This window comes from Equus caballus, chromosome 15 (genome assembly GCF_041296265.1).
Source record: "Equus caballus isolate H_3958 breed thoroughbred chromosome 15, TB-T2T, whole genome shotgun sequence".
Classification (NCBI taxonomy): Eukaryota; Metazoa; Chordata; class Mammalia; order Perissodactyla; family Equidae; genus Equus; species Equus caballus.
The window spans coordinates 23,532,752-23,554,062 of record NC_091698.1 but is presented as its reverse complement, the minus strand read 5'-3'; the positions used below and the strand labels follow the sequence as shown (position 1 = coordinate 23,554,062).

Genomic DNA, 21,311 nt, shown 5'->3' with positions numbered 1-21,311 from the left:
AGGGAATGTGTGTTCTCCAGATGCCAGAGGTGGCAGCATCTCCTTCCTGGTTTCCCCACCATCCTCAGATCTGGGGCTGCTGTCCACCCCAAGTCAACCCAGGTCCTCACACAGGATCATTTCAACTCTACGTAAACACACAAAGAGAAGGCGGTGGCAGACTGGGGCTCTGCTTCTGGAAGCAAGGCAACGGTCTCCAAGGCAGGGACGGCCTGGGAGGGGGTGAGAGGTGGAGGGGAGGTGGACGACAATGGCTTTCATCTCCCACAGGAAGACCCTACATCCCTTCCCAGCCTCTCCAAAGCCCCAGTAGCCCACTTCTGAAGGTTCGTGTCAGTCCATCCTCCAATCCAAGGCCTGGCAAACTGGGCAGAATACTTAATACCCATCTGGTCCTTGTTTCCACTTACAGGTTTCCCCTGCTATCCGAAAGTTCAGTTTACGCCACTTCACTTTTCAGAAGACCTACATTAGTACCTGTTTTCATTAACCAAAAGAAATCCGAAGAGGGTTTTCACTTTTACAAAACAAGGCAAATAGCAAAAATAGCGTTCAGCGTTTGTTTTGCAGAGAGCCGTTTTAAGAGGCTAAGCAGTCAAGCACACTGTCGTATTTGAAGCCTTCCACATCAGCCACAGAAGACAACAAACCTCGACCTTCAACAATCAGGCAGGCAGACACGGAGGAAGGTGTAAAGGTTAGTGACCTGCCTGCCCTGATGCATCCAGACGGCGATGAGGTGGTGACAGATGACCCTCTTCCTCTGTCTCCCACATCCCAGTCCTCTGTACTTCCCACCATCCCGGCTTCCCACGACCCAGCCTAACACAACATCACCACCAGCACCCCCTCTCAGCCTTCCGGTGTGCTCGCTGTCTTCCTGGTTCCGGCAAGTGAAACTCCACTGTACAGACATCATCTCCACTTTCTACAGGCTGTGCATTCATTACATCATCCCTGCTTTTACTATAGCTTCATGTTATTTTAGGTTTTATGCGTTATTTGGTATGACTTGGTGGATTATTTTTTTGGGTCTGGGAACAGAAAAATGTTTCCCATATAAATTAATGGTGATTGCTTTGTTTTATACCATTTCAGCTTACAAAAGCTTTCATAAGAACGCTCCTCTTTTGGATAGCAGGGGGATATCGGTAATACTCTACTTCAAAATAGGGCAGATAGTTTCAGGGTCTGGATACCAACCCCCTGGAAAGCCACCTTCTTCATCTTTCAGTGAGAGTTCTTTTCAAAACAGGAAGTGTACTTTGGACTGCTCAGTGGCAAGAGGGTTCCAGGACACGGGATCTGTTCAAGCTGGAGGGGAGATATGAACATATATGTCTTTCACATAGGACAATGGACTGACGGATGATGCAAGGAAGAGCCAAGGCAAAACATTTGCAATTTTGCCCACCAACTGATGATTGTATAAAGAAAATGTGGTATATATACAATGGAATACTACTCAGTCATAAAAAAGGACAAAATCGTCCCATTTGCAACAACATGGATGGACTTTGAGGGTATCATGTTAAGTGAAATAAGCCAGACAGAGAAAGACAAATGCCATATGATTTCACTCATTTGTGGAGCATAAACAAACTTACAGACAAAGAAAACAGTTTAGTGGTTACCAGGGGGACGGGGGTGGGGAGTGGGCACAAAGGGTGAAGGGGCACAATTATGTGGTGTCTGACAAATAATAATGTACAACTGAAATTTCACAATGTTGTAAACTATTATGACCACAAAAAAGAGTATTAAAAAATTAAATAAAATAAAAATTGAGTTATATACATGACTACATATAATAAATTTAGGTATTGAAAGCATTAACACAAAAAACTGATCAAACAGAATTCTAGATTTTTAAAAATAACAAAGTCTGTTACTTATTATCTGAAAGCCAATACACTTACTTCTTTGGTGGCTATTAAAATAGTTGCACTTGCAGAGGATGTTTAGGGCAGTGAAACCACTATGTAGGATACTTTGGTAGTGGATACATGCCATTATACATTTGTCAAAACGCACAGAATGTAAAAAAAAATCAAAAGTGAACCCTAACGTAAACTACGGACTTTGGGTGATAATGATGTGTCCATGTAGGTTCATTTATTTTAACAAATGTACCACTCTAATTCAAGATGCTAATAGCGGGGTAGGCTGAGCACATGTCGGGGTGAGTGGCATAGAGGAACTCTGTACCTTTCTCTCAATTTTGCTGTGAACCCAAAACTGCTTTAAAAAATAAAATCTATTTTAAAAAAATTTTGAAACACTTTGGGAATTCTATTTGTTATGTCTCAATTATATCTCAGGTAGGTGTGACAATGATGGAGTTTCTCCAGGTAAAATTTATAAACAACCCATTGCCACACAGATTCTGGGACATTATATCAACAAAAACAACAAACAATGAATAAAACCTAGAATGAAAGAATACAGAAGAAAATGTCAGAAATAAAAGGTCACTGACTATAGGGCTAACAGAAAAGGAGTTTAAACAGAAAAATGTGGTCATCAGCCTTTAAATGTGGTTATCAATCTTAAAAAATCACCTGTGAGGCTTTCTTTAACTAAATTGGAAGGAGAGCAATTTCCTGCCGAATGAACACTGCAGGCATTGGCTGTGCCTTGACCTCACAGGCCAGGCTGGGCTGGGCTAGGATGTGAGACTGTGGTAGGCAGGTTCTCCACCAGTGGCAACCCCTTCTCCACACTGGGGTCTACCACCCAAGAGCAGGGGTGGTGGGGTTGAAGAGGCCAAAGGAGTGTTGGTGGTGACAGGTTCAGCCCTCAGGGTGCCATCGGGACGGCCTCGTGTTCTGGGGGTCGCTGCCGCTGCGTCATTTCCCATGTGTGTTTCTGATTCAGTCCTTTGGGGCATTTATTAGGTTGTGATCAAAAGCACAGTCATTGCTAAAATATGGCCTGAGGGGCTTTAATGGCACCAAACAAGATGACAGAGCAAAAGGCTGAAGCCCATGGCACAGGAGTGACCCTGAGGCGAGTCAGCCCAGTGGAGTCACTTGAGTTCCTTGTGAGCTGTGCCCTCAGCAGCTGCTCCACAGGGACCAAGCCAGGCTGGGCCCAGGGTGTTGGGGTTAACCACTGGAGGAAAGAGAAAGGGGTCAGGAGGGGCTGGAAAAGACCAGCTGGGAGTGGAGGGAGAGAGAGCAGAGACAGGAAAACCTGGGGAAGAAGGAAGGCTGAGGATTCCCTCAGCACAACAGAACAGGCACCCTTGTCTAGCTCGGCCACTACCTCGCCATGTGGCCTTATGCACGTCACTTGAGCCTTGAGGCCCTCAATTTTCCACCCCTATAAAGGGAGGGGATGGAATTTGATGACTCCCAAGACCTTCTCCAGCTCCCAGAGCCTGTAATCTTCGCTAACACGTGGACTCAGAGCTCTCCAGGGCTTACGCGATGGTTAGAGATCTTTCTGGGTCTCAGGCAGGGAGAGCGGAGGAAGGCCTCTTCTGGGGCCCTGCAAATTGTCCCCTTGGTGCAGCACAGTGTAGACACAGCACGAGAACCACATTCTACTTCAATTAGCTTTTATGATCAATTTGATTAAAAAAGGGTCCAGAGTAAAGAGGACTGGGACATGATCATATGACACACAATTCATCTTTCTTTTTTTTCCCCATAAAAACCTTTCAAATGTAGTGTTAGCTTAATATGCCTTTGGCATTTAACTTTCCTTTAGTCTAACTACAATTTGCATTCACATTCTCAGGTTTTGACATCATTTGTCATTAATCCAGACTTCCATTTACATCATTTTGGCATTGTAATTTGCCCTCTCAAATCACTCTAACAGCAGAGAAACAACTTGAAGCAATTACAATGTAGGAGGGTAAAAATGTAAGAAAACCTGACTCATGTCCCATACTCACTCTGTGTCAGACTGCAGAGTGAAGTCGCCTCGTCTTCCGATCATTAAAGAATCTCATTTCAATGCTGACTCAATGCACACGAATTAATTATTTAGGTTTTGATTAAAAGATACCCTTAACTCAATGAATATTTTTCTATCTAAATTTAAAATAGTAAATATATGGTTTCTTATAAGTACATGTCATTATGAGTGCAAAAAGCTTTATTTAACTAATTTTGATTATACTAATAGTACTAATCATTGAAATACACTGAGTACTTGCTAAGTGCTTTCCTTGTGTTACCTGAATTCTCACAACAATCTATTAGGTAGGTAGACAAGAATTCATTATCATCCCCCTTTTACATATGGGAAAAGAGAAACAGAATTCGCAGAATTCCTCTGTTTTGTATGTGGGTCGCTGCCACAGCATGGCTGCGGACAATGGTGTAGGTCCCTGCCTGGGAATGGCCGCCAAAGTGGTGGAGTGTGCTGAACTTAACCACTGGGCCACAGGGCTGGCCCCAAACAACTGTATTATTAAACTTGCTTTGCTGAATGTTGTGAATTTGTCATTTTCTGCACTGGGGGCTGTTGCATTTATACCGCTTAACTGTATCCTGACCCATTAGATTTTATGAACAACTTAATTGTAAAATGATGACCTGGGGGACGCCCTTGGAAGTCTTGAAAGTCTAACTCATTCACATTCACCTTTCTGAGGCAAAACCCAGCAACAGGAAGTCAAGCTTCACTGGTGGGCAGCACACTGCATTGTAGTGGGCGTCTCTGGGCTGCAGATGGGCAAGTGAGGGATGCTCTGAACAAATGAGAATGTTGCAGGTGTGAGGGAGAGCTTAGGAGCCTTATCTGCTTTTCAAACCTCTCCCAAGCAAGGGTGAAGTCTGGGGTGCAATTCTCCACACGTTTGTTTTTTGAGTGGCTAGACAACAACCAGGTAATGCATATTTTTCTTCACATTAACAAGTTCTAACCAGCCTTGAAAACCATAGGGTGGACAGGGCCAAAAGCGGGTTGCAACGTGGACACCTTATTAGTACCTGAGAGGCCCTCTGGGCCTGGCCCTAGGAAGGCTCCGCTCCTGCTCTCAGCCCCTCTGGGTGCCACAGCTGCACAAGCAGAAGGAAGAGAAGCTCTTCTTGGGGCTGGGGAGAGCCTCGGAAGGCACGGAAGGTGTTCGCTCTGACTCGGAGGTCTGTGGTGCCCACAGCTGCCAGGCTGACAGCTCCCTGTGCACTCGCTCTCTCCGAGGGTGTGTGGTCTCAAAGATGAGCCCTTTGCCTTTCTGCTTTGTCAGCACAACCAGCCAGCTGTGCACCCACGGCCCTGGACTCAGCAGGCTCAGGGCCCTGAGGCAGCCCCCTGAGCTCATGAGCTGGCAAAAGAACAAAGGAACGGGAGAACAACGGCAGGGAACGTAGAAGGCACAATTGCAGAAGCTTTTTAAAGGTCTTTAATAAGCTAAGTTGGAAAAGCTGAGAGAGGGTGTGTGTGCTGGGGGAGGGATGACAGTTAGTTACCATATATCCTGAGAGAAACATGAGACTGTGTACAGTTATTTCAGAATTTACATTGCATAGAATGGGGATTCATCTACTGGGAAAATGACAAAAAGTTTTCCCTGAAACATATTAACCAGGGATTTTGTCTTAGAGGAGGAAAATAAAAGTGAGTTAAGCAGAGCTGTTCCTGTAGATGTGACAATAACACACACACACACACACACACACACACTCCTTTCCCTGCTTCTCCCCAGACAATAATAAAGCATTTTATACTTTGGCCTCATTCTTCAGTGAGTTTCTAGGTCAGCAATTATACTCAGGTCCAAGTCTCAATCTGGCTGCCAGCTAAACAAGGCAGGAATCCGGGGAGGCCTAGGCCCTGTAAAATTATGTTACCCCGGAGAGCGGAGCAGGGCGGGAAAGGGTCTGGATTTTGTGAAGGGGTCCTTTTCATACAGTGCACTCGACATATTTACAGGCTTTTGCCTTTTTCGAAGAAAAAAAATGGCCACAAGCTTTTCATTTATTTTAAAAACCAAACCTGGTCTCTCTTTGGTTCGGGGCAGACATGCCTCAGCAGTTTTTAGTGAGATTCACCATCACACAGCCCACCCCAGGGAAAACAATGGTGTGACAGGCAGGACTCTGATCTGCTCCTGGGCCAACTGTTCAGGTGTCCAATTAAGGAGGGTGGCCAGTGCAGTGGTCCCTGGCTCGGGATCACGTTCTCCTGCTGCTTCTGTGGGCATGGAGGAAAGGGGTGGGAGGGATGGTGTCAGAGACCCGGGCATCAGAATTTCTACACGATGGGGCTTAGGAAGGGCCACCTGGAGGAAACAGGGAGGAGACAGGGGCTTGAGACTCTATTTTAATTAGATCGTATGCTTCTTTGCAGGGCGTGGTGCTGGTGAGGACGAAGCGAAGCCCCCCAAAGCCCCATGAAGCCACCCCTTTGCCACCAACCCCGGTTCCCGGCCAAATCTCTCTATGCTGATGCTCTCCTTGGGTCTTTCCATTTTTTTCCTTAACACAAGGTCCAGAGAAAAAAAGACAAACAAAATGCCCTTGAACAGCCTATGCACAGCTTCATGACTCAGAGGACTGCTGTTGGAGAGGCGGGCGTTCCACTCTAAGACGCTCGTCAGAAGATATACTCTTTTTAAAAGAAACAAACAACAACAAAAATAAAACTTCAATTCCTATTCCTCCCTTAGGCAAACGTGTAACTTGAGCCTCAATTGCTGCACAATAGGGAAATGCCTTCTTCCCTGGGGCCTTCCACTTTGCGGAACACGAAACTAGCCATCCGTGGTTTGCCGAGGGTGGGGGGGGGGCGGGGGTCCCCTCCGGGTGTTCAACGCTAGAGAGAGGATGCTCTTAACCACCTCTGAGCATGCGCCCCGAGCACGCGCAGGGGAGGCCCGCGGGTCGCCGACTGCCAGGTGTGCGGCTGCGCGGCCCCTCCGGTCCCGCCCGCCGTGCCGCCTCCGCCCGCTAGGGAGCCGCTCGGTTTGGGTGAGGACGGACGAATGGGTGCGTTTCCAGAGGAGGGTCACCTGTGCTGCCCTTTCAACCTCCTCCCAGATGGGAGTGCAGGAGAGGGCTTTGAGATAAAGGGAAGACCAAACTCTGACTGTGAGAAGAGGGGATGGGTGTGAGCAGAAGAAACAGTTAGACCTCTGGAGATACGGCCCTGAGAAACGGGCGGGGGAAGACTGGAGGATACTTCGTGGGATCCACCCTCATGTTTCTACCTGGATTGTAGGATTAGGCTTGATTTATTACTTGTAACTGAAAATTTTGTTGAGGTTGTTGTAGATTTACATGCAATCGTAAGAAATCATTCAGAGAGCTCCTCTTTACACTCTGCCCAATTTCCCCCAGTGACAACATTTTGCAAAACCACAGTACAATGTCACAACCTGGATATTGGCATTGATACAATTCATTGATCCCGCTCAATTTTCCCAAGTTTTACTTAAACTCATTTTTGTGTGTATATATTTAGTCCTATACAATTTCATGACCTGTGGAGATTCATGTATCCACCACCACAGACAAGACACAATGTTTTCGTTATCATAAGGATCCCTTGTGCTGTCCCTCTATAACCACATCCATCTCTTGCTCCCCACCCCTCAGGTTCCTAACCCCTTGCAACCACTAATCTGTCCTCCATTTCAAATTTTGTCATTTCAAAATATTTTCTAAATGGAGTCGTATTTGGGACCTTTTGAGATAGTAGTTTTTTCACTCAGCGTAATGCCCTGGAGATTCAGCCAAACTGTTGTTTCAGGAGTTTGTTCCTCTTTCTTGCTGCGTAGTATTCGATGGTGTGGATGTACCATAGTTTGTTTAACCATTTGCCCAATGAAGGTCATCAGGGCTGATTCCTGTTTTTGGCTTTTACAAAGAAAGCTGCTGAGAACATTTGTATACGGGTTTTTGTGAACATGAATTTTCATTTCTCTGCGATGTGTCCAACAGTGCACATGCTGGATTAGATGGTAATTTTATGTTTAGTTTTATAAGAAACTGTCAAACTATTTTCCCGAGTGGTTGGACCATATTGCATTCCCACCAACAATGCATGGATGATCAGGTTCTCTGCATCCTCACTGGCATTTGGTGTTGTCATATTTTTAATTTTAGTCAATCTGATAGGTGTGTAGTTATATCTCACTGTGACGTTAATTTGCGCTTCCATAATGATTAATGATGCTGAACAGCCTTTCATGTGCTTAGCTGTTTTACCATCTGAAGATTCTCTTCAGTGAGATGGTTATATATATTCCTTTGGCCCATTTTCTAATTGGATTTTTTACTGTTGAGTTTTGAGAGTGCTTCATATGTTGTAGACATTAGTCCTTTTCTTGATATATGGCTCGCAGATACTTTCTCCCATCTGTACCTTGTCTTCCCATCTTCTTCACAGGGTCTTTGACAGAGCAAAATTTTAATTTTGATGAGGTGCAACTTACTAGTTTTTCCTTTTATAGATCGTGGTTTTGGTGTCAAATCTCAGAACTTTTTGCCTAGGTCTCGGTCCCAAAGATTTTCTCCTATTTTTTTTTAAGTTTAATATATTTATGTTTTAAATGTAAATCTATGATCCATTTTGAGTTAATTTTTGTATGAGTTGTGAAGTTCCATTGTGAGCTTCATTTTTTTGCACGTGGCTGTCTAGTTGGTCCAGCACCACTGGTGGAAAGCTGGTCCTGTTCCACTGAATGACGTTTGCACCTTGGTGAAAATCAGTTGAGCATATTTGGGTGGGTCTATTTCTGGATTCTCCACCCTATTCCATTGATCTATGTGTCTGTGCCTCCACCGAAACCACACTGTCCTGGTTACTGTAGCTGCACAGAGCGCCTTAATATCAGGTAGAATGTTTCCTCCCACTTGGTTCTTCTTTGTCAAGGTTGTTTGAGCTATTTTAGGGCTCTGCCTTTCCATAAAACTTTTAGAATAAACTTGTCTATGTCTCCAAAACAAACTTGCTGGGATTTTTTTTTTAACAGCTTCATTGAGAGATAATTCACATACCATACAATTCACCCATTTAAAGGGTGCCATTCAATGTGTTTTTAGTATATTCACAGGGTCACGCCATTGTGCAGAGAAGAGAGAACACAGCAGCACTGAGCCTGCTATCTGTAGAAAGTCCCGTTTGCGAGACTGGCCCTTGGCTGGCGTCTGGGGACTTGGTGCCCGAGTGTTCCCAGGCAACAGCAAACTGATAAGAGTGCTTCACCGTGCCTAGACTGTGCAAATAACACAGTTTATGCTGAATAACCTGCTTTCTTTTTGGGAATCTATAGTTTGGGCACATGCTAGGAAGAAGACTCTTAGGTGACCAGCACCCAGTAAAAACTTTGGGTGTGGAGCCTCTAATGGGCTTCTCTGAGCCGAAGCATCCTTCATGCGTTGCTGCATTCTTGTTGCAGAGGAGTGTGCTCTGTGTGACCTCTCGTGAGAGCATGAGGAAGCCTGCACATGGATTCTACCAGACTCTACCTCTTTTTCCCTTATGATCTGACATGTATCTTTATTAAGTCTCTGTAGTAAATCATTGCCCTGGGTACAGATATATTATTTTGGTCTGCCTGGTTTATCTGGTGCCACTGGGGCTCTCTGCTGGTGCTGCCTGAGGGGAATAGAGGCCTATTCCCGTCTGGGTGGGGGATTTCTCTCCTTGGGGGAGGGGTTCCCTCTGCTGGTGCTCCCTAGCTGCCTCTGGGTGGGGTGGGGGACAAAGAGGCTTCCTGGACCAGGCCACTTGCTGTAGCTGGGTCTCCCTTGACAGAATAGCTCACACTCCGCAATATCTCTTGGTGGAAAAGGGATGTCTCAGACCCAGCGAGGAAGGAGAGGGTTTCCCCTGGCTGTTTATTTTTGGTGGGACTCCCTGTTGCTCCCCCTTGTCTCATGTTGTTAAAAGAACTCAAAGAAGAAGGAGTCTGCCCAAGATGCCTTCTCTTGCTAGTTTCACGGGGTGGGAACACTGGGTCTGGGTGGGTGGGGGCTTGCAGGATGGCCTGCCCTGTGCTGGCTGTGTAGTCCTGGGGTCCCCAACCAGCTTGCTTTCTTCCTACCACTTTCAGAGTTTTCTTTTGGTTGCCTCTTGCATGATTTCCAGGGTTTATAGTTGTGCTTAGCAGGAAGGAGCAGAAAGAAATGGGTCTATGCCATCTTGTCCCAACCAAAAGTCCCCACCATCGTAACTCATCATATTTTAATTTAGTAGGCACAAACATATAATTAAGCATCCCACTCACTGATAACATGGATTTATAATGTAAATATGATCTTCTTTCAAAAAGCTTCTGAGGTAGCTCACATTACGTACAGAGAACAAGATGGCGTAGACTCACTTTTCCCTGCTCCTGCCCTCTAATGCAGATAAATACCCTGGAAATTATCCAATAAACCAGGATAAAAGGGCTCTGAAATTTGGGAAGAAGAAGGTGGACGGACTAGGGAAGACAGGACTAGAGAAGTGACAATGTGGTGAGTTCCTCGGGTTTTCTCTTTATCTGCCATATATATCCGGACCAGGCACTGGAGAGACCTGTAACCCGGAACTGTCAACAGACTTAGACATAAATCCCCAGAAAAGTGTGCACTCTTTGGCCAAAGGACTAGGAAAGGGAAGCCCAACAGAGACTTAGAGGGGGCTGTAACCCTTGCTCCACAACTGTGGGTTGGCGACCCCATCGGTCCACAGTGGCAGCTTCAAAGTCCTGATGGGCTGACCAACCCCCACTTCATACCTGGGGCACTGATGGGTGTGCTGATCCACCTGCATGGACAGTATGAAGCCCCTGGCCAATTCAAGACTCAATCTATGCTTGGGGCACAGAAGGGCAGGCATTCTACCCAGACAGGCAGTGTCAGCAGAACCTGGTGTCTCCCTGTCCTACACCACGTGGCATAAGGGACCCAGCCACTCTGGCTCTTCCTATTCCTTGCAGAAGGTGCCCCAGGGTAGTGGGTTCATCCCCTGCTTGTGGCACCAGTAAGGAACTGATCAGAAGTCCCAGTGGTGCCAGAAGAATGAAGGAGACCAGAAAAGCATGCAAGGGCTCAGGAAGCTAAGCTTTCACTGGAACTACAGCCCATAAAAGTAGGCCAGAACCTACATGCTAAACCTAAACAGGGTTACCCCCTGCTAAAGTAGAAGATTTAAATAGGATTGAAAGTCTCCCAACATCATAACCCAAATGCCCAGGATATGATAGAAAATCACCCATAAGATACATAGATCAAGGGAACAGAATAGAAAGCCCAGAAATAAACCCACATATATATGGTCAATTAGCTTATGACAAAGGAGCCAAGAATACACAATGGGGAAAGGACAGTCTCTTCAATAAATGGTCTTGGGAAAACTGGACAGCCACAGGCAAAAGAATGAAACTGGACCTCTATCTTACATCACACATGAAATTCAACTCAAAATGCATTAAAGACTTGAATGTAAGACCTGAAACCATAAAACTCCTAGAAGAAAACATAGGTGGTAAGCTCCTTGACATCAGTCTTGGTGGTGATTTTTTGGATTTGACACCAAAAAGCAAAGGCAAGAAAAGCAAAAACATGTGGGACTACATCAAACTAAAAAACTTCTGCACAGCCAAGAAGGTCATCCACAAAATGAGAAGGCAACCTATTGAATGGGAGAAAATATTTGCAAATCATATATCTGATAAGGGGTTAATATCCAAAATATATAAAAAACTCATACAATTCAATAGCCAAAAAACAAACAATCCAATTAAAAAATGGGCAGAGGATCTAAATAGACACTTTTCCAAAGAAGACAGACAGATGGCCAATAGGTACATGAAAACACGCTCAACATCACTAATCATCAGGGAAATGCAAATCAAAACCACAATGAGATATCACGTCACACCTGTTAGAATGGCTATTATAAAAAAACAAGAGAGGGACCGGCTTCGTGGCCGACTGGTTAAGTTCTCCTGCTCTACTTCGGTGGCCCAGGGTTTGCGGGTTTGGATCCTGGACGTGGACGTATGCACTGCTCATCAAGCTATGCTGTGGCAGGCCTCCCACATAGAAGAACTGGAATGACTTACAACTAGGATATACAATTATGTCCTGGGGCTTTGGGGAGGAAAAAAAAAGAGGAAGATTGAAACAGATGTCAGTTCAGGGCCAATCTTCCTCACCAAAAAAAAGCATACCTTTAAAAAAAACAAAAACAAAAACAAAACCCAAGAGGTAACAAATGCTGGTGAAGATGTGGAGAAAAGGGAACCCTTATGCACTGTTGGTGGGAATGTAAACTGGTGCAGCCAGTATGGAGTTCCTCAAAAATTTGAAAATAGAACTACCATATGATCTAGCAATTCCACTTCTGGGTATTTATCTGAAGAAAATGAGAACACTAACTTGAAAAGCTATATGCACCCCCATGTTTACTGCAGCATTATTCACAATAGCCAAGATATGGAAACAACCTAAGCATCCATCAACAGATGAATGGGTAAAGAAAATGTGGTGTATATATATACACAAACACAATGAAATATTATTCAGCCATAACAATGAATGAAATCTTGCCACTTGCAACAACATGGATGGACCGTGAGGGCATTGTGCTAAGTGAAATAAGTCAGACAGAGAAAGACAAATATCGTATGATCTCACTTATATGTGGAATCTAAAATAACCAAGTTCCTAGATACAGAGAACAGATTGGTGATTGCCAGGGGAGTCTGAGGGGGTGGGCAAAATGGGTGAAGGGAATCGAAAGATACAAACTTCTAGTTATAAAATAAATAAGCCACGGGGATGAAAGGTACAGCATGGCGGCTATAGTTAATAATACTGTGTTGCATATTTGAAAGTTGCTAAGAGATTAGATCTTAAAAGTTCTCATCAGAAGAAAAAACATTCTGAAACTATGTATGGTGATGGATGATAGCTAGACATATTGTGGTGATCATTCTGCAATATATACAAATATACAAATATGAAATTATGTTGTGCACCTGAAACTAATACAATGTATGTCAATTTTACCTGAATTTAAAAAAAAAAGGAAGAAAATCACCCATAATACCAAGAGTTAGGTGAATGACAATTTGCGTGAGAAAAAACAATCAATTAATGCCAATATTGAGATGAATCAGATGTTGGAATTATCTGACAAAGATTTTCAAGCAGTCATTATAAAAATGCTCCAACAAGTAATTATGAATTCTCTTGAAACAAATGAAAAAATAGAAAACCTCCGCAAAGAAATAGAAGTTATACAAAAGAACCAAATGGGAATGATAGGCCTCAATAATACAGAAACCAAAATAAAAATCATATACATAATACCATGAAAAAATCATGCAGGTGTGGTAAAATAAATACACCAAAGCCAAGAGCATATACTTAAGAGTCCCTAAATGTTTACTATGTGCCAGATGCTGGTTTAAGCATTTTCTTTGTATTAATTCATTTAATCTTCACAACAGCCCTCTGAAGTAGGTATTATCATCCTTGTTAATGGATGAGGAAACTGAGACACAGAGAAGTTGAGTGACTTGCCTAAGATCACACAGCTTGCTAGTGGGGAAGCCAGGCAATCTGTTCCAGAGCCTCTGCTCTTATCCACATATAGTATTGCATAGTATTATACTGCCTCTTTGACAGAAGTAAATTTGTTTAAGTGAGAAGTCTCACTGGGCCATCTCTGCCACAGCTGTTGCAGAAGCCTCCCAATTGACCCTCTGCCTCCCGTCCCATGGCCTTGTACAGTCCTGTCTCAGCACACTTTCCAGGAGGATCTCCACTGAAAATGCAAGTCAGACTGCTTCATCCCCAGACGGAGACTCCCCAGTGGTTCCCCATCACACTCAGAATAACCAAGACTTACAGGTCCCAGGCCTGTGTCTTCAGATTCCTCTCCTCCCACTATCCTCCTCGCTCACCAACCTAACCTCCACCCTCAGACTTTCTTACAATTCTTTGAACTCATCCTTGCCTCAGGCCCTTTGCACTTGCTCTTTCCTCTGCCTAGAATGCTTGATCCCCAGATCTTCACTTGGCTGGCTCTTTTTTTCACATTTCTGCTCAAAAGGCATCTTCTCAGGGAGGTCTTCCCAGGACTCCATTTGGTTGTCTTCAGATCAATATTGCTATTGTTCCTTTTTTTATTGTTTTTCTATCCCACTAAAACTGACAAGATGCAGGGGGTGGGGGGGCTTGTTTACTGCTTCATCACCAGTAGCTAGAACAGGGCCGGACTTCTTGTAGGAACTCAAATATTTGTTGAACAAACAAATAAATAAATGGATGAGTTATATAGTTTTCATTACCTGAAAACTAGAGAAATGAAGTTTTTATCCTGACACCTAATTTTTAAGAGGAATTTGTCACACAGGCCCTTATATAAAAGATACCATTTAATGAAATAGAAAACATTTTCATCAGTATATCTCATAGATGATTAACAACAGTATAACATTTATTACATTATACCTTCTAAAATATATATTTAGTATTTCTTAAAGTGTGGAATCCATATAGAAGTTACCCTTAAGTCTTAGCGCTTTTAAAAACATCTCTTAATTGGCCAAGGCTTTAGTTTATCAGTTAGCAAATGTGTGGAGCACAGAGTACCCGGAAATCACCTGCTGCCGGGCTTTGCTCATGAATAAGCCAATGTCACCCTTGTCCTTATCTTTGTCCCCTGACTGCCATCCTCTTCCTTGCTGAAGACAAAGCTTATTTCTTCTTGCCCACAAAGACCAGTTCCAGCCCCTTTGTCTGTGACATCAACCCAGAGACCTCGGGACACTAATGGCCTGTCGCCGGGTGCCAGCCTTGTCGGTGATTTTCCAGTGCGTGCACGGTTCTCCACACTGTCTGCTGGTGACCAACTGCTGGGTGCTCTGGATGAATAGAGAAAGGCAGGATGTGGGCCCAGGCTTCCAGGAGCGTGCGGGTCAGCAAGCGAGAGCACACATTTGCACAAGCAAAGTTCTAACCGTAACTGAAATAAATCTCTCATCCCATCTACTCCTTCCCCTAACTTCTCTCTTTTTGGTGATGTGATTTTTCCATCTTTGTGACTAAGGGATGAATAAGAGCTTTAAGAGGAAGAGCTGGTTGGAAGGGGACATAATGACTTTATCTGAGGTTGAGTTTGAGGTTTCGGTGGGACAGGCTGGGCTACGTCATCTCTGCTCCCTTCTGCTGACACTGACTCAACCAATTGAAGATGCTGCCTCCAGAGGTCTTTCAGATCTTCCTCCCTTTTGGTTCAGGTGCTCATCTGAAGACTGGGGCAGCATGAGAACCATCTCCGGGCCATCTCTCCTGCCCCATCTAGTCTCCTTAAATCCCAGTTCGGAGTTTTCAGTTCTTCAACAGCTGTTTCAGTGCTGATTCCGTGCTTTTAGGCAATCCTGGGAGTAGAAACAAGCCAAGCTCTGTGGTCCCTGCCTTTGCGGAGGGTCCAGTGACGACAATGACTATTTCTTGGAGGAGGTCTCCAAAGGCTTGCAGACACCTCTGCCCCGAGCCTCGTATCCAAGGCCCTCTGAACTCGCCTTCCAACTTCATCCTCCACCATTGCTGCTCACGCTCCCACAGCAGGAAGCCTCTGCCGTCACATAAGGCTCATACTCCTCCCCAAGCCTGGACGTCCTCTGCTCTCCTGCCTCCCTCTCCCACGGCATCCTCTCCACCTGCCAAAATTCAAATCTGTCTTTAACAGCTAGCTCAGAGCACGACTCTCTCACAGGCCCTTCATGATCCCCTGCCCAAGACGTGTGTGCTCTGTCTCCGAGCTCTCATGGGACCTTTCATACGCTCTGACACCCACCATGTCACACTTGGTATCGAGTTAAGTGTCTGTCTCCCCTGGTGAGCTATCAGAGGGAAAGGTCCAGGTCTTAGCCACATTGGTGGCTTCTCATCGCCCACATTGGCAGCTGCCTTACACACAGAGTAACTTATATAAAAGGTGACCATATAATTTGTTATGATTTATTGTCCAAACTAGAACACCTTTGAGAGTGAAACAGGCACTCAATCAGTATTCTGGGCTACAAGTAAAACTAAAATTGTCCTTGGCTACTTGGACATGTGGTTGTCTATTTATGCCAAATGACGGCTCATTGAACAGTTAATGAATTAAGTGGAAATGCTGACTGTGTAGATAGCCAATGAGCAGCACAAAAGAGTGGAGGAAGGAGCCTCGACTAGAGCTGGTATTGCTGGGAACGGTTCCACCAAGCAGGTGGTCCCTGAGGTGTGTCTGGAGGGAAAGGAAAGGATTCAGGAAGGTCCAATTAGACAGAGAAAAGAAGGAATGACGTCACGGAAGGTTAGGATGATGGGAGCAAAGACAGAACCGCATTTGATGTATTTAGAGAAAAGTGAATAGCACTGAAATTGATGGTTTATATTGGGGAGAAGCAGGCAACATGGCTGGAAAGTGAAGCAGGGAGGCACTGGAGAGCTAACCCCGGTCTTGGGAGTAGTCTGTATCCAGGAGGTGAGAGCAAGCACCTGAGTGTTTCTGAGCAGGAAAGAGACAGGGTGAATGCAAAACTTTAGGGAGAGTCTCATGGCTGTGTTAAGAGAGGGGTGAGGCTGAGGAGAGCGAGGCCACACGGGATCCATGGAAATAATCTCAGTGTAAGGTGACAAGGGCTTAAAGGAAATATCAGTAACCGAAAAGAATGAGTTAGGAGAACTGAAAAGGAAAAATTAACAGGACTTTGGGACCCGAGGGAGTCATGGCTGGCTTTACAGTGACACTTGGTACTGATTCTGTCTATTGGTATCATAGATTGAAATAAGGAAGTCAAGTGTCAGGATGCTTTGGAGGGAGAGTATAAATTCAGATTTCTACATACTAAGTGTGAGGCACCAGTGGATCATCAAATGGAAATGTCCAGTAGATAGCCAGAGAGGAATGCCTAGGGGGTGAGAGAGATAAGGACCAGCAAAAAGGATTTAGAAGTCATCCATCCACAGGAGAGAGCCACAGGTGAAAGATTAAAAAGGATCAGGTATCTTGGGGCCAAACGGTAGGAAGAGCACCAGTGATTATCATCAAGGGTTGATCTCAGAAATGCCTGCACTTAATGGGGACAGGAGAGAGAAGGACACCGAGAAGGGGTCACTCTGGGGAAGGAACTGGGTGACGCAGAGTCCTGAGGGCTAAAGGAAGTTTCAAGAAAGATGTGGCCAATTCTATCAACTTTTGTAGAGAAGTTGAGAAGAATGAAGACTCACTCAATGAAAAGTGGCTTTGGCAATTGAGATAATAATTACAATGAAAAGTATCCAAGGAAATGAACTGGAAACACATTTCTCTGGCCAGTGATGTTGTCGGAGGCTGATTACTGCCCATGTCAAAGGCGTGGTGATGTGATGTGTGTGTTTCCAACCTTGAGAAGAGGTAATGGCAGAACAGCCAAAAAGCCAGTTAGATTCAACTAAATTCTGAATCGTCCTAATATTAATCAGGGTGTGACCTATGACCAAAATACCCAAGTGTTAGATACTAACCTGTGGTACTCTTTTTCACCCAGAAGGTAGCAATACTGGGCATAGAAGAAAGAACTTTTCTTGATACAGATTCCATCATAATAATACCTGAAAAACAAAGTTTGTCTCAAAGATTGTCAAATCACTGACATGCTTTATAGAAGACACAAAACAGACCAGCTAATGAGGATGAAGTTCTTCTCCGGGCTTTATCATTGACTCCATTGATTAGGAAACGCTAATCAGTCATTGAGCCTGATGAAGCTCTGTTCAGTAGACAATTTCATACCGTTTTATACGCATCAGCTTTGAAACAGGCTTGCAAATGTCCTCCTCTGCTTTCCCAGTTTATGACACGCTAATCTTAGAGAGATGCGACAGGGGAAGCCTCCTGCGGCTGCTGCCCTTAACCTGTAGTGAGGAGGGGCGACACCCAGATTCCTTCTACTGAGAACTGGAGTCAGATTCTCAGAAACCCAGTGAGGAAGCGGGTTCCTTCTCTGCAGCCCAGGCCCCTCCTCTGCTGAGCTCAGGACACTGCAGCAGCTTGTCCAGGCTTAGAGCAGCAGACACAATTTTTTTAGATTAATTATTGACTAATGTTTAGTTCAGCAAATGCTTCAACTGTCAATTCCTTCATAGGCGGCAGGCCCCTGTCCTAATTTGGCTTCCATCCCTTCTCACTGATTTTTCTTTTTCATTTTTTTTTTTTTTTAGGAAGATTAGCCCTGAGCTAACTACTGCCAATCCTCCTCTTTATGCTGAGGAAGACTGGCCCTGAGCTAACATCCATGCCCGTCTTCCTCTACTTTATACGTGTGACGCCTACCACAGCATGGCTTGCCAAATGGTGCCATGTCCGCACCCGGGATCCGAACCGGCGAACCCTGGGCTGCCGAGAAGCGGAACGTGCAAACTTAACTGCTGCGCCACTGGGCCGGCCCCTGATTTTTCTTGATTTAAACCAAACAATGAATAACAATAATAATTGAGTGACAATTATGACATGACGCACCCGATAATTCTGGAATTTCCTTTTGTATTAAGAATATAGCCTGGGAGGGGCCAACCCTGTGGTGTAGTGGTTAAGTTTTCGCACTCCGCTTCAGAGGCCCGGGATTTGCAGGTTGGGATCCCGGGCACGAACCTAGCACCACTTGTCAGGCCATGCTGTGGTGGCATCCCACATAAAATAGAGGAAGACTGGCACAGATATTAGCTAAGGGCCAGTCTTCCTCACACACACACAAAATATATATAGCCTGAGTAACTAGTCTTCTGTATAAAATTCAAATATACTAATTAGATGAATACTTAGAAATTTTAGTTCAAAGAGTAATTAAAACAATTCTATTATTCTATGCATGTAATTATTTAAATGTTTCAATAATTAGACATTTACATGTCTAAACATTTAAAGTGTTGAAACAAAAAATGTATTGTGACTTTGAATTTTAAGAAAACCCCTAAGAAAATAGAAACTAATATTTGGTTCTCGCACCACGTGAATTACTTCAGGCACTAGGATTTCATTTGTATTATGGTAACTCTTTGGCAAGAGTTGATATTTATAGTTTGGTTAGTTTTGCATTTTTTTGGTCACCCATTTTATGATTTTTCAAAATTTTTTGTTTCTAACATTTAAAATAAAATAAAAATGATAAACCTACCTGGCACTTCCTCTCGTGCCTAACCTCCGGGTGCCAAGATCAGGAAAAACCAAGCGCACCAGCTAAAAGAATAAGCCAGATTTAATAATAAAACTCCCAATTTCTTCTCTTACAATGTTTAAATTCTAGGTCCTCTTTTCTGATTATAAAGAAAATAAATGTAAATGAAATTTGGAAAAATCAGACAAGTATACAGAAGAAAACATACCACTCAGAGGGAACTGCTGTTTAAACCTCAATGGGGTTCCTTCCAGTCTTTTTTTCAAGCCTCAACATGTGTATTATTCTATGGGTGTACATATAAATAATTCGTATGACACTATTAGCATATCTGTAGTTTTGTTTTCTACTTTCTTCTCTCCACATTGTGCCATAAACATTTCCTCTTGTCATTAAGAATTCTCTGAAGGCCGGGGATTTTTAACAGCTACATAATAGTCCATCGTCTAAGTGTGTCATAATTTTACTATTTTCCTCTTTTTCCAATGTGATAGTCATTTTCACTTTTTATTATTCGTTTACCTAATTTTTCATTTTAAATGTTTTGTTAGCAAATGCTATTAAAATTTTGAATTACCTAGCTACTTCTGATTCAACTTCTCATTTCCCAGTTATCTTTCTGATGTATGTTTTAGTAGATACCACCCATATTATGTTTAGAACCAATTACATTAAGAAAAAATAGAAGTCTGTTCCAGTTTCCCAATTAGAATAGGTCCATGACCTGTATGGTATCCAAGTGCGTGTCTGTTGAAAGTGAAAATCCTGGAGCATGAGTGAAATACAAAAGTACAGAGCACGGGCGGCCTGGTGTCCCGAGCTGTTGAGTAATGGTTTCTGCTGTTTTTCTATGATCCCCTCCATAACCACTCAGCCCCGCTTCTGCTTGGTATCCTGCTACATCCCTCTTTCATTTTTTTCTTAGTTTCCAAGCCACAAGATTTGACAGTGTCGTGAAACCTTTCTCTTGTCTGGCTCCAGGCCCAGCTCTTCCTACAGGAAGCCACCCGAGCCTGGGTGTGGGGGAGGCAAAATGAAGGAACAGGGAAGACAAGTCTTGCAAAACTAAACATCGCGGTCCTGGGGCCAAACTGAGAGGTTCCTTCAGAGAAGGAGAACCGAAATGTACAGGTGAAAAGTAAAGGACAAGAGAAAAAGGAGAAATCAGAGAAGTCTAAGTGGAGAATTAGAAGTCTGAAATTCCTACTTTGAACAACAGATTCTGACACCTTCCTCTCCTCTTCCTGAAGAAAATCACTTAAAACCTTCCCTATATGTCTAGTTGTCAAATAGTAGGTGCATAAAGGAATTATCATAAAGCATGCACCAGGCCCAGATCCAAGGCCCTGGGAAATACCCTGGTGTTTTGGAGGGAGAAGCAGAAACAAATTGCCAGTTGTCTGGCAGCATAATAATCTGCACGTTTTATTTTATTGAGTAATTCCAACCCCAACCTATCCTGTGATTTCACTTTACGATCAGGTATACTATACCACAGTTAAAATTTAAAAACCAACTGAGATGATTATTTGCAAAAAGTATAATAAGTAAAAAATGTGTATAATTAATATAGAGAGAGCTCACACAAATTAATAGGAAAAACGTTAAAACCCCAATCGAAAGTGGTCTGGTGATAATATGTGTACACTTAGGACACATATGACTGAAACACACCCAAAGTGCTCACCTTCCCCAATCAAGCAATAAGTGCAAGTCGAAACAGCTAAATATAGCTCTTATGCAACAAATTTTCCAGGTTAAGAATATTATAGATTTGGATAAGAACATCAAGAACTATCATGAGATGTGAATTGGTTACACCTGTCTAGAGTGTCTCCTGGGGAAGGACCAGATACAGATACAGATGGAGACTTACATTACTTAGAATAGAGAAAAACTCTAACTTACATTTCCAATGAGGGAAATGGTTAAATTAATTCTGGAACATCCAAAGAATATTTCACAACCATTATATGACATGCATTTAAAATATTTTAATGTGAAAATGTTTATGATATTGGAAGTAAAAACAGGCATGTAATTATCAAAGTTAATGTTTCTTGGGTGCTTTCTATGCGCCAGGACTGTTTGACTCTCTCTTTACATGTGTTTTCTCACTAATTTCCTAAAAGCATCTCATGAAGTAGGTACTATTACTAACATTATGAATATTCTTATTTTGCAGATGATGAAGTTGAGGACCAAA

General features: G+C 43.6%; 1 protein-coding gene across 1 annotated transcript in view; it reads right to left on the bottom strand.

The window, feature by feature from the left end:
* Positions 1-21,311, bottom strand: part of RFX8 (regulatory factor X8) — a 57,083-nt gene that overhangs the window by 23,040 nt on the left and 12,732 nt on the right. The window contains exons 3-4 of the mRNA XM_023618536.2: positions 19,106-19,167; positions 17,457-17,543 (exon numbers count right to left, since the gene is read on the bottom strand). Coding sequence (XP_023474304.2) covers positions 17,457-17,543; positions 19,106-19,167 — 149 coding nt within the window. The remainder of the gene's footprint in view (positions 1-17,456; positions 17,544-19,105; positions 19,168-21,311) is intronic.